Genomic DNA, 17,894 nt, shown 5'->3' with positions numbered 1-17,894 from the left:
AAAACATTAGGAACAACTTGAACCTAAAATATCAGAATAGCCTGGTTACTTTCTTAAGCATACCAAACGACCTCCACCCCCATAAAAACATTAAAAAAAAAAACAATGACAATAAAATTACTTTCAATGAAACAAATTTCAGCCATGACACATTTATGCAATAGCTGTAAGGTTCCTAAAGTAACTTTTCTTTCCCAGCTAACAAAGTCATCATTCAGCAATTTAATACCAGTAGTTCTAGATATCCGTGAGCATCTCTAAAGGTCCATTAAACACAGTAACTTATAATTGTGCTGAATTAAAAATTAATAAATGATGTTGGGAAAACTGAACAGCTACATGCAAAAGAATCAAACTGAACTACTTTCTCACACTATATACAAAAATAAATTCAAAATTGATTAAACACTTAAATGTAAGACCTGAAACCATAAAGCTGCTAGAAGAAAACACAGGCAGTACGCTCTCTGACATCAGTCTTAGCAATAGGGATGTGTCTCCTCAGGGAAGAGAAAGAGAAGCAAAAGTAAACAAATGAGACTACATCAGACTACAAATTTTTGCACAATGAAGGGAACTATCAACAAAATGAAAAGGCCATCTACTGAATGGGAGAAGATATTTGCAAATGATGTATCTGATAAGGGGTTAATATCTAAAATATACAAAAAACTCATACAACTCAACATTAAAAACACAAACAACCCAATTTTAAAAATGGGCAGAGGACCTGAACAGACATTTTTCCAAAGAAGACATACAGATGGCCAAGAAACACATTAAAAGTTGTTCAACATCCCTATTCATCAGGAAAATGCAAATCAAAACTACTATGAGCTATTAGCTCACACCTGTTGGAATGGCTATTATCAAAAAGACAACAAATAACAAGTGTTAGTGAGGATGTGGAGAAAAGGGGACTGTTGTGTAGTGCTGGTAGGAATGTAAACTGGTGTAGCCAATATGGAAAACAGTATGGAGGTTCCTCAAAAAAACTACCATATGATCCAGCAATTCCACTTCTGGGTATTTTTCTGAAGAAAACAAAAACACTAAATCAAAAAGATATATGCACCACTATGTTCATTGCAGCATATTCACAATAGCCAAGACATGGAAGCAACCTAAGGGTCCATCAACAGATGAATGGATAAAGAAGGTATTATACACACACACACACACACACACACACAGAGGAATATTACTGTGCCATAAGAAAAGAAAATCTTGCCATTTGTGACATGGATGGATGTAGAAAGTATTATGCTAAGTGAAATAAGTCAGACAGAGAAAGACAAATATCGTTATGATTTCACTTACGTGTAATGTAAAAAACAAAACAAATGAACAAATATAACAAAACAGAAACAGAGTCACAGATACAGAGAACAAACAGGTGGTGGCCAGAGGAGAAGGGAGCTGGGGGATGAGGGAAATTAAGAGATACAAATTTCCAGGTACAAAATAAATGAATCATAGGGATGAAACGTACAGCATAGGGAATACAGTCAATAACAATGTAATATCTTTGTATAGTGACAAATGATAAATGATTATTTTGTAATGTATAGAAATATCAAATCACTATGTTGTGTACCAGGCCTATCTTCTAGTCTTTTAAAGTTTTCAGTTTTACTACTTTTTATGAAGGAAATTATATGCCCCAGTATTATGCTCTAAGCTGGGAGTTGGGGAAAGTCTTGAAAGTCTTGTGATATATTCTTTAAAATGTCAAAGGTTTTCTATACACTGGGTTAAATTTATGCAGTCCAATATACACAGAACTGTAGGTACCTAATAATAGATTTCTGCTTACCTTATAAGAAATGTTCTATGACAAAGAAACATGCATTTTCTACTTAACATTAGTCATAATTGCTTCCTCTTCTAACTCTATTAGCCTTTAAATAAAGAACTATTTTACACTTCATTAGATCAGAAGTCATGGTTAAGACTTATAAGAGTATATTCCCTGTTATTTCTAAAATAACAGTTTAGAAAACAAACTACAAAATGACTTCTATAAAGCAATGACGTTGCATATATTTTCCATTTGTCAAAGGTGGACTCTGACCAATTAATTTTTCCATTTTATAGAACCTGATTTAGAAAGGAAAACATTTATACTCAGATAAAAGAAGTATTTCATTAGCAAACACAGTTAAAAATGTGTGTTTTTTCCAAAAACATTGGGAAATCACCAGAAGCAAAAGGGTATGAGACAAATCCCAGATTCCAGCTTAAAAAAACAAAACAAACAAAAAAACACTGTAAGAAATCATTCCTCCTTGGGAAGAAAAAAAAAAAATGGTTGGGTGCCATTGTGGGAAGAAACATCAGCTTAATTGCAGAAGATCAGTTATCCTGGACAGAAGACAGGCCAGAGGAAAGTGATCTGTGTCCTTTTCACTCCTCAACATTATCACATTGTCCCCTGTGCTGTGGAATATGAAAGCAGTATCTACAGCACACCTCTAGCCAAAAGAGAAGGGGTAACATCAAGGTAAAATACTGGAACTTGGCTGAGGTGGGAAGCAAAGTACAGGTGGACTCCCAATTAGGCAATTACACGACGGTGATAGCACTCACCTCGTGTAATTGCTCAGTGAAATCCTCAACAACTAGGATGTAACCACCATCCAGAGCCTCTCTACCCTGAGGCATGTCCCTATTTGCCTCAGACCATGTGGAGAACCAAAACCTAGAACACAGGTTTTTCACCAGTCCTAAACCGGACCCCCATCAAAACTCATCCTCCCAAACAAATGCAATATTGGCCCAAATAGTTGTTAGTTCCAAGGGAATATAAGCTCACAGCAGAAAATAATAAGATGTCTGAGGAGTGCAAGTACCATGAAAGAGCAAATAAAAGCAGAATTAACAGACCAAAAAAAAAACATTTAAAATTGGCATATTAAATGTTGCTAGAGAAAAACTGGAGAATACTGAAAACATGAGAACAAAAATCTACCAAGTAAAACCAACTGGAAATATTATCATGAAAAATATAACAGGAGAAATAAAGAATACAATAAATTGACTGAATAATAATAGAAACAAAGGAGAAATTCCTGAGGAAAAACTGGTAGAAGAACTTCGCCAAAAAATTCTGAAAGGGATAAACAGAAGCAGAGAATGAGAAGAAACAGGTCAGACAGAGGACTGGAAGAGAGGAAAGATATATGTAGAAATAATGACAGGATGTCTCATAATTAAAGGAAAATGTAAAATTTCAGATTAATAAGGGTTCATGAAGTACCAAAGAGAATGAACACAAAAATGCAAATTCCTAGACTACTCCAGACCAACTGAATGAGAAACTTGGGAGTGTGGCCTAGCAACCTGTTTTAACAAAGCCCTCCTGGTGACTCTGATGCAAAGTTTGGGAACCATAGCTCTAGTGCTTCTGGAAGTTTATAATCCTCTGAAAATTACATGTAAAATTTGCTATTTAAGTATATCTTTCTGGGGAAAATGTCCATACCTAGTATCAGATTCTCAAAAGAATGTTAACAAAATTAATATCTATTTGTATTAGCTCCGCAGTTTTCAAAGTGTGGTCCATGGTCCCCTGGTGATCCCTGAGACACTTTCTGGGGGTCTGAGAAGTCAAAACCATTTACAAAATAATATTAAGATGATTTTAGCTTTCTTACTGTCAAGACAGTTATAGTGCAAGATCTTATAACATCATGTGTTGGACATTTGGAAAATGTACTCATGGTGCTCATGATGGTGCAAAAGCAATGGTAGGTGAAACTGCTGGCATCTTGGCATGAACCAAAACAGTGGCAGCAAACTATACAGTCATTGTATTCTGTAGAGTTGACATATATGGACATATATTAGTCATTGAATTTTTCACCACCAGGCCCTCACAGTTTAAAAAAAAAAAATGCCACCAGTTTCACTTAAGAATGTCCTTCATGAAAATGTAAATATTAATTTTATTAAATTCCAACCCCTGAGTATGTATCTTTTTTAATATTCTTGTGGCAAAATAAGAAATACACATTAAGCACTTCTGCTACACACCAAAGTATGGTTGTCTTGAGGAACAACCGTAGGAGACCGTTTGAGCTCCATCTGACCTGTGTATTTGGTAAACATTTTCTCAAGAATGAACAAAGTGAGCCTGTCACCTCAAGGAAAACAACAAACAGTATTTGCTCCCAATGACAAAATGTGAGCTTTCAAGCAAAAAATGAGAATTTTTTTTTTTTTTTTGGTGGTACGTGGGCCTCTCACTGTTGTGGCCTCTCCCGTTGCGGAGCACAGGCTCCGGACGCGCAGGCTCAGCGGCCATGGCTCACGAGCCCAGCCGCTCCGCGGCATGTGGGATTTTCCCGGACCGGGGCACGAACCCGTGTTCCCTGCATCGGCAGGCGGACTCTCAACCACTGCGCCACCAGGGAAGCCCCTAAAAAACGAGAATTTTTTAAAACTTGTATCTGCCACCATGAGCTTAAAAGTTTCTCGATACTTAAATGTGTATAGCTATAAAATCCATTTATATAAGACAGACCAATGGATTTCATTTCATACATAACAGAGTATGAAAAATTTATTGATATGGCTTCAGATTCCACATTGCAACTAACCTTTAAGAAACTACTACTTGTCAAGTCTGGGTGTAGTATCAAACAAAAAAATCTAAGATTATCTGAAAATGCTATTAAAATATTCCTTCCTTTCCAACTACATATCTGTTTAAAACAGGATTTTCTAAATATACTTCAATATACATAATAAAGCACAACAAATGGCATGCAGAAGCAGATGAGAATTTGCCTGTCTTCTATTAAGTCAGACATTGACTAGCAAAGTGTAAAGTAATGCCTCTCTTCTCATTAATCTGTTTTAGGAAATAGTTACTTTTTATTGAAAGTGTGATTTACTCTAACATAGAACAGAATTTTTTATTTTCTCAGTTTTAATTCCTAATATAAATCTCCATCAATATAATATATATAAACAAAAACTCTTTCAATTATTTTTATGAGTGTAAAAGAGTCCTGAGATCAAAAGTTTGAGAACTACTGCATTTTGACTATAAATTTTTGCAAGGGCAGGAACTGATGCCATTCCATCATTTTGCTCCTTATAGCACTTACATTTATTGAGTTGTCATTGAACCACTATAAAACCTTAGGATTCATGCCAGATTCCTGAAAAAAGACCAAAGGGGGGAAACACACTATGAAATTGTCTCAATGACTGTTAATTAAACAAGCTGCATGAAGTTCTTTTGAATTTCCATAAACACCTCATGAATACTTAGTTTCATACTGCCAAAGAAGGACGACAGTGACTCTCAAAAATGTGAATTAACAAAAGAGATGAAAGGGTATCCTCAACGTAGCACTGCTAAATATGCTACTTTCCATATTTCATGTTGGTAATATTAAGAAATGAGTTCTCTCTAAGGACAATAGAGAGACCATAATGCATACTATGATAGACATCCATCCCCATTTTTAAAATTTTAATTGTGGAAAAATACCTTTAACATAAAATTTACCATCTTAACCATTTTAAACTATCAGTTCAGGGGCATTAAACTTTCAAATTGTTGTGACTCCCATATGCTTTATTTACTGTTCAAAATGGTTTTTTTCTTGACTGCTTCCATGAATCAAAGCATACAGCAGCTTATCTTTGAGATTTTTTAACAAAGTAGTTTTTTAAAGAAAGGAATTGCTAAGATATCCTTCTTCCATTAAACTACGAGGTTCTTCGAAGATTACTTCCAATCACACTTTTTATGTTTAATTAGCAACTGATCAAAAGATCAGAGTCCAATATTCTATTAATCACAAATGTTCCAACAGCCTACTTACTAAAAGCATGGTCTCGATCAAATCCTAGTCATGTTTTAAGAGAGCATCTATATGCAGTTTTGCTTTATTTTAAATGTCTAGGAAAAAAGCTAGGGGAAAAGATGCCAAAATGACTATTATTAGCTGCACTGGGGTAGTGAGATGATTAACTACTTTCTACTGAACTTTCCAAAATGTGTACAATTACTTATATTTTCAGAAAACAAATCTGAGAAGGCAATAACAAACTGTCAAATAATAAAATACTCAAAAGAGTTGATTTCTTACTGCTACCAACTTTCTATTTGAGTAGGATTACCCAAACAATTTTAGGACACTCAGATAGGGGTTTAAATCTGGCTCCATCACTTAACAACTATGTGACCTTAGACAAGACACCTGAGTCTCGGTTTCTTCATCTGTAAAACAGAGTTAAAACCTATCTCGTGTGATTGCTGTAAGGATTAAATAACACAGGGAAAGTGCAAAATTCACTTGAAAGCTTTTTTGTTGTTATTTTTATTAGCTTTTACTATTATTTAGCAACAATATCAATACTAAATTTATTCGTTTATATGCCAACAGAGCAGTAAAAGCACTTTGATGACAAAGAACTAGACTAATATATAAGAATTACCATTTATACATTTAAGAAAGACAGAATATCAGAAATCAGAAGTGTTAACTTACAAAGTTCATCTGCTCAAATATTTATAGAGCACATACCATGAACATTTCACTAAACTAAACACTGAACTTCTCCTTTTACCTCAAATTTATCTGCTTTCATAAAATTCCAACAAGGTAACAGCTACACTTTCCTAATGTTAAATTGTGTGGACCTTTTTTGGGGGGGGAAGGGCAACCAAGTTTTTGATAGCTTGCTAAAAGTTTTTTAATTAGTCCAAAAGGTTTTTTTGTTTCTTTCCTTCCAAAAGAGAACATTTTCCTGCAAAGACAAAAGCATAGCTTGTCATCTCTTCTCAAGATACTAGAAAAAAATAGCTAAAATGTAGCTATCAACTGTAATCCCATGTCACTTCTTTCCTAAAAACCCATTTTCTGTCGTCAACATGAGAACAACCTGAGTTTTGGAAATGGAGAACTGTATATCTTACTTATTAACAAGATGGATGAGAACATCAAAATGGTTTCTATGGTTGGCCGATATACCAGAATGAAGGCATCTGATCTTTATGGCTCATAATATACATACATATATCCTAGTTTTTCCAAAGCATTACAGCTGGGCATCAGGAGGTTTAGGTTATTTTTAAACCATACCTGATGATACAGGGACCTTGGCTTCAAAGATCTGGTCAATCAGTAAATTTAAAACAATTTTTTTTTCAGTTTGTAGTTAATAAAGATTGTCTGCTTCATGTTTTTTTAAATCTACCGCAATGAAAAAGTTGCAAGTCCACACAAACAAACCAACAAACATCTGCCACCAACCATTAGTTTAGTGTTCTACTGAAAAGGCAAAAGGGAGAGGAACATTTACATCACTTTATTTCCCCTTTTTCTACAATTAAAACAAAAATGACAAATCTTAACTGAATAGGGAGCTGTTACATTCCCAAAAAAGTCTCAAAAAAAAAGGTTTACGCTCACACTACTTTAATTTTAATTTTATACACAGATTCCTGAACCAACAGGCAAAACAAGTTTCCACTTGACAAAGAACCCGGCAATTCACTGCAGGGCAAAGCAATCCTGAATATCTGATGAAGCCTTAAAGGGAAAACCCAGTAGGCACACAAAAGCAAAACACTCATAACTTTCCTCAATCACTCAAAATCAAATGATTTTTAGAAAATGAACCTCAAACTTATCTTGAGCACCTAGGCTTTAGTATAAATCCCCAAAACACCGACACTACTCAGTTCTTATTATGAATCCACATTGATGATACAGGTATTAGGCCCCCCAAGATCAGAGCTACATCCCACGTTTCTGAGTGTTCCTGTCAGAAGAATAAACATAGATCAAAGTAACTTCAAGTACTCTGACATACAGGAAAAATAAGAATTTAAGAGGCTCTTGTGTCTTCAATCGTATCTCACACATATTTTACAATCAACTACCAGAAACATTTCTTTGTCCATAAAGCAAAAGCAGGCTATTAAATACATTTAAGAATAAGCTACTGGGCTTCCCTGGTGGCGCAGTAGTTGAAAGTCCACCTGCTGATGCAGGGGACATGGGTTCGTGCCCCGGTCCGGGAAGATCCCACATGCCGCGGAGTGGCTGGGCCCATGAGCCATGGCCGCTGAGCCTGTGCGTCCGCGCTCTGCAATGGGAGAGGCCACAACAGTGAGAGGCCCGCGTACCGCAAAAAAAAAAAAAGAATAAGCTACCCTAGTGTTTTCAACTGCATTTCATCGCAAGACTCATGATGATGCTGATTCCTTCCTAAAACCTAACACTAAAATAAAATACATTTTCTTAGCATGATTTACATTCCTTGACCACTTTTCTTCTCCTGGGCTCTAAGCTTAAGATACCATTTTTTAAAAACATATTTACGCTCACAACTTGGTCCTTAAAGATATGTCTTCTATTCTCCAGATATATTTCTCTGGTCTTTTAACTGACAAAGAATCACATCTGGTTTGGAAGGAAGGCACACCTAGCCTGCGATCTATTCAGTTCCTTGGGAACAAAAGGGATGCCCCAGGGGAGGAAAAAAAAGGCAGGTGACTAAACTTCTTGCTATTAAAACTTCTATGTAAACAGACTATGAGGAAGACATCTTAACTATAAAACGCCCTTAGCACAATGTCTCTGGTAAAGGCTCTCTAGAAAGTGGCATGTAGGCTATATAAACTAAGATATAAAATGATGTTTCATAATTTAAATGCTACTACTGTAAGAGATGATCCTGCAAACCTTCCTGCGAGACTTCATCTATTCTAGGTCAGACCTGCATGTCCAACATGAGGAGGAAGGACAAGGGGAGTTACCCTCAACATCTCAGACCTCTATTTTTATCCTTGAAATTACTTAGCAATTAATTTCTGTAAAAATGAGCGGTAGAAAAAAAATGAGGTCAAATCCCATGTAAAGTTCTTATAAGAAGAATTTGAGCAGAAAAGCATCCCTATAGACAATATACTAGAAGAAAATGCCCAAAAAAGACAAAATTATGCTCTACTATTTCAATAATAGCTAAAAGACAATGTAAAAATGATGTAAGATATGAAAAACTAGCATATGTGAATTAGAAATAAGATGACAGAACTCAGAAAATAATTCAAAATAAAAGAAAAGGTTATTCCAGAAGTAAAGACTAAACAAGAAGGAAAACAAAAATGAAAAAAAAAAAACCACAGACAATGTCTCATGACAGGGATCAGCGAACTACAACACTTGTGCCAAATATGGCCACTACCTATTTTTATAAATAAAGTTTTATTGGAATATAACAATACCCATTCATTTATGTATTGTCTATGGATATTTTCATGGCACAAAAGCAGAGCTGACCAGTTGACACAGTTTAAAGAGAGACCACAGAGGGCATGAAGCCTAAAATATTTACTGTCTGGCCATATATAGAAAAACTTTCCTAACTCCTGCCTTATGAGAAATGAAAGGTAAAAGGGGAAGACCTAAACAGACATTTCTCCAAAGAAGATATACAGACGGCCAACAAGCACATGAAAGGATGCTCAACACCACTAATCATGAGAGAAATGCAAGTCAAAACCACAATGAGGGATCACCTCACACCGTCAGAATGGCCATCATCAAAAAATCCACAAGCAGGGCTTCCCTGGTGGCGCAATGGTTGAGAGGCCACCTGCCGATGCAGGGGACACGGGTTCGTGCCCCGGTCCAGGAAGATCCCACATGCTGCAGAGCAGCTAGGCCCGTGAGCCATGGCCGCTGAGCCTGCGCGTCCGGAGCCTGTGCTCCGCAATGGGAGAGGCCACAACAGTGAGAGGCCTGCATACCGCAAAAAAAAAAAAAAAATCTACAAGCAATAAATGCTGGAGAGGGTGTGGAAAAAAGGGAACCCTCTTGCACTGTTGGTGGGAATGTAAATTGATACAGCCACTATGCAGAACAGTATGGAGGTTCCTTACAAAAGTAAAAATAGAACTACCATACAACCCAGCAATCCCACTACTGGGCATATACCCTGAGAAAACCACAATTCAAAAAGAGTCATGTACCACAACATTCACTGCAGCTCTATTTACAATAGCCAGGACGTGGAAGCAACCTAAGTGTCCATTGACAGATGAATGGATAAAGATGTGGCACATATATACAATGGAATATTACTCAGCCATAAAAAGAAACGAAATTGAGTTATTTGTAGTGAGGTGGATGGACCTAGCATCTGTCATACAGAGTGAAGTAAGTCAGAAAGAGAAAAACAAATATCATATGCTAACACATATATATGGAATCTAAAAAAAAAAAAAAAAAATGCTTCTGATGAACCTAGGGCCAGGACAGGAATAAAGACACAGACGTAGAGAATGGGCGTGAGGACATAGGGAGGGGGATGGGTAAGCTGGGGCAAAGTGAGAGAGTAGCATTGACCTATATACACTACCAAATGTAAAACGGATAGTTAGAGGGAAGCAGCTGCATAGCACAGGGAGATGAGCTCGGTGCTTTGTGACCACCTAGAGGGGTGGGATAGGGAGGGTGGGATAGGGAGAGTGGGAGGGAGAACACAAGAGAGAGGGGATATGGGGATATATGCATACGTACAGCTGATTCACTTTGTTATAAAGCAGAAACTAACACACCATTGTAAGGCAATTATACTCCAATAAAGATATTAAAAATAAAATAGGGGCTTCCCTGGTGGTGCAGTGGTTGAGAACCTGCCTGCCAATGCAGGGAACACGGGTTCGAGCCCTGGTCTGGGAAGATCCCACATGCTGCGGAGCAACTGGGCCCGTGAGCCACAACTACTGAGCCTGCGCGTCTGGAGCCTGTGCTCCGCAACAAGAGAGGCCGAGACAGTGAAAGGCCCACGCACCGCGATGAAGAGTGGCCCCCGCTCGCCGCAACTAGAGAAAGCCCTCGCATAGAAACGACGACCCAACACAGCCAAAAATAAATAAATAAATTTAAAAAATAAATAAATAAAATAAAATAGTATAATCAAGGACCTTGCCAGACAATAGAAAGTATAGAAAGATTCCCATTCCAGGACTGAAGCATTCTGACTCATTTTTTTACCCACTGATGGGCAATAGTTTAGAGAACACAGTGTTTTTTTTTTTTTTTTACTAGAAACTACATTTGTACAGTGAAGTGGGGGGAGGGACAAGCCTGGACATGCTGAAAAAAATCAGGAGAAAAAGAAGTGAGTCAGGCAACCTCTACATAGTTAAATGTGTGTTGATGTAGAAACCACTCAAATCAAAAGAAAGCATAAAACTGCCCTACATATTTTGCTGGTTTTGATACTGAAGTACCTCATATTACATGTCCTAATTCAAGTCATATGTTAATTAATGTTAACCATTAAAGTTAACCAGGAAGCCTATTTCAAAATTTCTTCAATTTAAAGTAAATACCGTGAAATTTCAGAATTCAATGCTTCGTTAAACCTTTTTTTTTTTTTTTTTTTTTTAATAAAGACGTCATCGGAACTTTTCTTTAAAAAGAGACGTCATCAGGGGGGATTCCCTGGTGGCGCAGTGGTTGGGAGTCCGCCTGCCAATGCAAGGGACACGGGTTCGTGCCCCGGTCCGGGAGGATCCCACATGCCGCGGAACGGCTGGGCCCGTGAGCCATGGCCGCTGAGCCTGCGCGTCCGGAGACTGTGCTCCGCAACAGGAGAGGCCACAACAGTGAGAGGCCCACGTATAACAAAAATATGTCACTACTAGGAACTGAACTCAGGAGATGTACCGTTCTAAAATAATGCTATTTCTAAAGCTTTGACTACTATCCTTTGAACAATAGAAAACCAGGGTCAAGAATCTTAATTGTAGAAGAAAAAGTCTTATATAAACTCGTCAACAATAAAAGACTGGATCATTTTGATATGGCTATCTTAAGAAGGTATTAGAAATAGTACTTTAAGAACCTGTATCAACAGTGGAAACTGAAGACTATGTTTCTAGTTGTGGATAGGGTGATTCCATTATTAATATTGTCTCTAAGCCACATTTTAAACTAATAATTATCACAATCCACAGTGAGATAGAAAGGATTCTTAATTCTGCTGCTGGAAAGAATTATGGTTAAAAAAAAAGCATAAGGATTTAAATATGAGTATGAGTTCATACCACTTCAGAGGGTCTTAAAAATGGTTTCATTTCACTCTATAGAACTATACTTATATTTAAATGGAAATAAAGGCATTAATTAACATTCTTCCTTCCCATCTTTGCTTGGCTAGCTTGGACTCATCCTTTAAATCCCTGTTTTAAACAATCTCTTTAGAAAGACTTCTTCTTTAAATGATCTAAAATCAGGACAAGAGTCCTTACTGCCTGCTCCAAAAGAGAGTATAGTGTACTCTTCCTGTCACTCTAGGTTATACACTTTGTGGGGTTTTGTTGTTGTTGTTATTTAATTTCCCCCCCCAGACTGAAGCTCCATAAGGGTAAGGACTACCTGCCACTTGAAAATTGTGTCAGTGTTTAACACCAACCTATGATAAGTAATAAAAGATTCGTGCAACAAAAGAACTACAATTTTTAAACCTTTCCATCCAAGGGACTGTACCAATTTCCTATCTTTAAAACAGCTCTTCCATGACATTCAGTGACTAGCATTCTAACCAACTAATAGTCAACTGAGAATTACTTTTAATTATCCAGGCTACACATAATGGAGAAGACTAGATTTAACAAAGCTTTAATGCTTTAATGCTAGGAACACAAACATGAAAGCATGGTAAATTGACTACAGGGTGTTGTGCATTTAGACCATGGAGAGTCTTACTGTTTTTGTTCTTTTTTCCACATTGAACTAAAAAAAATTATTTTTTTTCTCTAAAAAAGCCAGTTCAAGATTAGGTTCTCATAACTACAACATAATTACAGGGCTGTTTTACTGTTTGTCTTCTAGCTTATCTGGGTACACATAAAACTAAAACAGAATATAAAGTAACTATTGTGGCAAACAGAAGATGTGATTTGGGAGATAAGCACTATTTTATGTGTGACTAATCCTAAATCAGTACATTATTACCCAAATTAATATAACTAGCTATCACCTGTTAGTGATTACTTGTAATGCAATATTGTGAGAAATGACAAGATCTGTGAAACAATGTGTTAAAATAGTCAAATATGGAATAAAGTCTGCAAAAGCAAAAGGTCTCGTTTCATTCATTATAGATCTATCATTTGGCCTAAAGAAAAAGAAATGATTTTTCATCTAAAATAAGCAACACCGTGAGCATGCATCTACTTAAATGGAAGCCTGTTTATGACTCAATTCACTACATTCCTAACAGTAGTGGCTACATTTCAAGAATGGACCCAGCCATCTAATAATGATTTCCTGTAAGTGTTTCTCATATTGTTGATCATGACTCATTAATGGGATCACAAACAGCATTTGTAAGAAAGGAAATCAAATAGGATATAAAATATCAGAGTGCAACACATGTAGCAAGGGATAGAATTGTTTCCTGAAATTTTGACTCGGTTTGTGTGTGGGTGACAATATACTGCTAAGTATGGGCTGCAAAAAATAAAATGTGTGAACACTATTCCTGGAGTATATGCCCCCAATTACTTCTTCCCCCCAAACACTGCCAAAGTAGAAACTCCATCAAAATTACTCACAAAAAAGAAAAGTGACCTTAAACTTGGTATGTTATAATTGTTTAAACTTGATATCACAAACTCTAAAATCAAAGTTTAAATCCAGGTTCCACTACTTCTAGTGAACGTGGGCTTATTTAAGCAGTATGTGCTCCACTTGGGTCACCTATAAAATGAAGATAAAAATATTTTCCAAGTTGTGGTAAAAATAAATAATGTATTTAGTAAGTTTAACATATGCTTTACCATTAACAGAAAAAACTGAAGGAGAAACTTAGCAGAAGCAATCTTCAGGGTATTACCTCTGATGTTTGTGTGTGTGTGCGTGGTGCTTTTTCATTGTATATATTTCTATACTACATTAATTTTACAATGTACATACAACATATACATTTTTAATGTAGCGTTTCTAATGTATATAACATTACCTTTATTTTTTTTAATTTATAAAATTATTTATTTATTGGCTGAGTTTGGTCTTTGTTGCTGTGAGCGTGCTTTCTCTATTTGCAGAGAGAGGGCGCTACTCTTTGTTGTGGCGCGCGGGCTTCTCACTGCGGTGGCTTCTCTTGTTGAGGAGCACGGGCTCTAGGCGTGCGGGCTCAGTAGTTGTGGCCCGCAGGCTCTAGAGGGCAGTCGCATGGGCTTAGTTGCTCCACAGCTTGTGGAATCTTCCCAGACCAGGGCTCAAACCCGTGTCCCCTGCATTGGCAGGCAGATTCTTAACCACTGTGCCACCAGGGAAGCCCTACCTTTATTTTTAAAAATACCAATGGTAGGTATCTAGGCAGTGAGATTATGGTCCTTTTTGTTTTATATTTCTCTGTATTTTATAAAAATATGTTATGTGTTTTTAAAAGAAAATAGTCAACTACTTGCTCAAAAAAAAAAAAAAAAGACAAAAGTGTGTAGTGCTCCAGTGTTTAGGAATTAGCATTCTGGGGGGAGAACTTATGCGCCAGATGCTTCTCACTAAATCCTCACACAACCTCAGTATATCACTTTTGCCCAAGAGAAAATGGAGGCAATTGAGATAAGGTAAATTGTCTGTTACAAAACTAACAAACAGCAGTGTCCATAACTTCAAAGCCTATATTTCTTCCGCCATCACATAATGCATCCAAATAGTCTTCTCCAGTTGTTTCATACAGGCACCTTTCGATCTACCCAACTGGACTGTAAACTCCTTGCAAAAGGGGGGAAAGTTTCACTAACTTCATTTATGTCTCTCATTGGCCCACTAAAACTACGATAGCTACTTCTACACTTGTCGAGTTACATTAAACTTCTTTTGGTCTATACTGTCCTCCTGGGACCTACTCTTGCAAAAACGAAATAAACTAGCAAACAAACGACAAAACTACTCTAAGACTGTTCAGATCTAACTTTATTCCTGCACACTCGTAACTGAAAAAGTTTATGTATACCCATATCCTGAGTACCAGTAAAGGAGTCTGGGGATGAGTACAAGGATCACTGTGCAAACACTAAAAAGAATGGATTCACACGTTCCCCTACCACGCCCCCCGTCACCCAGGCACCACCTAAAGAAAGGAACCTCAAGTCTTCCCGAGAAGTGTTGAAGAACCATAACCACGCCCCCATTGTTCCATCATAATAACTTGTTTTCTTTCCCGACCCGGACCCCCGTCCCCAACACCAAAACCCTTAATAAGCAATTCAAAGTCTCTGACCTGCAGCGAAGTGCAGGGGAGAAGACTTCCGGCCGGCCATGTCCTTAGCATTCACGTTTGCCGCGTCCACCAGCCTCTTTACCCGGGACACGTCCCCATTGCGACAGGCCTCCAACAGTTCCCGGAGGGCCCCGCTCACTGCTGGGACCCCTGGCCCAGGTCCTGCTGCCCCAGGTCCCAATGTTGCTGTGGTGCTAACTCCGGCCGCCTCGGGGCTCTCCGACAAGCTCGATCCGGGGGAGGATGGAGAGGAAGATGAGGAAGAAGTCGGGGAAGAAGAGGACGACGGTGAATTGTTACTGCCACCGCCGGCTGGGCTGGGAGCGACCCCGACGGCAGATGAGGCAGGAAGAGCCGGGACCACGGGAGCGGCGGCGACGGTACAGACTGTGCTCGTGGTACTGCAACAGCTGGTACTGTCAACCGGGTCCGGGGATCGGGGCCTGTCGGGCGGATCCCGACTGCCATCCCCCTCCGGCAGCGCTAGGCCGTGCCGCGGGGAGGCGAAGGGGGCCAGGCCACCCACCGTAGGGGAGGCTGGGGTGGTCCCCGGGGCCAGGCCGGGGCTGAGTGGGGGGGGAGGTGGCGGCGGCGGCGCCGAAGCCCCTGGGGCGGGCTGGAGCTGTTGTTGATGATGGTGGTGATGATGCTGAGAGCGACGCGACGCCGCCATCTTCGGACTCCCCCAGCACTGTCACTGCGGCAACGGCCCCACCGCCCGCCCTCACTTCCGACTGCTGGACCAATTAGCACCCAGCGCACAGGAAATGATGCCGGGAGCAGTGGGCGGGGTCAGAGAGTGGGCGGGAAGTATTGGGAGCTCCGAGAACCGCCGCGGAAGGGGGCGTCGCCCTGTAGCTGAGGGGCGGGCTTTGTGACTCCTTGGCGGGCTGGCCGGGGAGATTTGAAAGCTGGAGCCAGCCCAGGCTTAAACGGGAAGCTTTTCCTGCCTTTCTCACTTTTCAGCCTGCTTACCTTGCCCTGTTCCGTTCAGTTGCCAGGTCTTCTTCAGTCTTCCTTTTCTTGCTCCAGAGCCTGCTACTGAGGTGGAACTCTGTGCAAGGTATGTGTCGTTTATCAAATATCAAGTGCCCTTGTCTGAAAAATGGACTAGTATCTACCTCACAGAATTGTTAGCGGGATTAAATGAGCTAACATATACAGAGTGCTCCGTACGTTAGTAAAACACAACTATAATTAGCCCATTGGTAAATTTTATTTGAAATGCAGACTTTTTCCCCTCCCCGTCCCCCCCAGTTAATCCCTTGGTCTCTCTATCCCTTCTCTATAAGAGTTCACTTTATGTATTGTACTTCGTTAATATCCCGTTTTAAAATAGTGGTTCGGATTGCCAGGATTGAAATTCAAGCTCTGTCGTGAACGAGCTGTGTAAATTTGGACAAGCTATTTAACCCCTCTGTGTCTCAGAATGGAATTAATAGTTCAATAAATGTTAACTATTAAAATTGTGGTTTTTTCTATTCTATTATCTCTGTACTTTTATTTCTCACCTTAAGCTTGACCCAAATGATTACGAATATGTTCCTTTCTTTTGAATTCTTTTTAGCTGACCTTCTCATGTCTGTTCCTCTCATCCCTCCTCCCTCCCCCTCCCAAACTAAGATAAAAACCTGACTGCTCTCCATCCATCACTCACCTTCAGAAGCCATTCTTCAGCAATTACTTTATCTCTTTTTCCTCTGCCTATACCTACTTTTTTTGTCTACCATCAAAAGAAATGTACCAATGAATGGGATAATCTCAGTAAGGTCTGCATTTCCTGCCTCCTGTTTAATAGTAAACTAGGCATTTTGGAAATTTAGACAAACAGCATTATTCCAAGAGAGTGGACACAAATGGAGCTTCTGTGTCTTAAGAAAAACCCAAGATTTAGATGGGTCAAGTAGAAATTTCGCTTCGCAAAATACCAAACTATGTGATAAATTTTTCTTTCACATGTTCATTATGAAATATAAGTGTGATGCTAATATTCCCATCCACATAAATAGGTAAGTTTCTTTAGGACTACCATCTAAATACAACAAGGTCAGGAACATAATATTATGAGTGACATTTATTGTCATCTAGTCTGGGGTTGCAGATTATAAGTCTAACATTATCCATGTGTTTTATAAATTTGTGCTATTGTTCACATATTGACAAATGTGTGGCTGGATAGGAAGACTCCATCGGTGTAACTAAAATCTGTCCACAACACACATTCTCCTGGTTTTGAATCATAATGCACAACAGAGGGTGGCATTGAGGAGTGGGGGTGAATCAACATGATGCATTAGATGCCCATAACTCACCTTGTGCCCCCTTGACTATGACCTTCTCCCTGAATGGGAAACATAGGAATTATCTCACTGGGTACCCTGATGGCCAGTTACTCATAGATCACAAGAAGTAGTAATGTTCACCCGAATTCAAAATGCATCTAGCATGTCTGTTTATCAGTACAAAATAAATTTTAAAGTTTCTGCTGGTTGAGATAAAAAGGCTGAATTGCCTGAAACTATTCTACTGGTAAACTGTGTCTGAAAATGCGTTCAATCAATTGGAAATTGCTTTTTTCCCCTCCGCTGGAAAGTAGTAAAAGTACTTAACATTAAGTATTTATA

At 38.7% G+C, this 17,894-nt stretch overlaps 1 protein-coding gene across 2 annotated transcripts in view; it reads right to left on the bottom strand.

The window, feature by feature from the left end:
• The window catches only part of TNKS (tankyrase), a 173,550-nt gene extending 157,597 nt beyond the window's left edge, over positions 1-15,953 (bottom strand). For both annotated transcript variants that reach the window (XM_082863818.1, XM_082863819.1), the window contains exon 1: positions 15,271-15,953. In XM_082863818.1, the coding sequence (XP_082719944.1) occupies positions 15,271-15,943 (673 nt within the window). In that variant the 5' untranslated portion in view covers positions 15,944-15,953. The remainder of the gene's footprint in view (positions 1-15,270) is intronic.
• Between the last annotated feature and the right edge of the window lie 1,941 nt (positions 15,954-17,894).

This window comes from Leucopleurus acutus (genome assembly GCF_964270905.1).
Source record: "Leucopleurus acutus genome assembly, chromosome: 21".
NCBI classification, from domain to species: Eukaryota; Metazoa; Chordata; class Mammalia; order Artiodactyla; family Delphinidae; genus Leucopleurus; species Leucopleurus acutus.
This window is presented reverse-complemented; position numbering and strand designations above follow the sequence as displayed.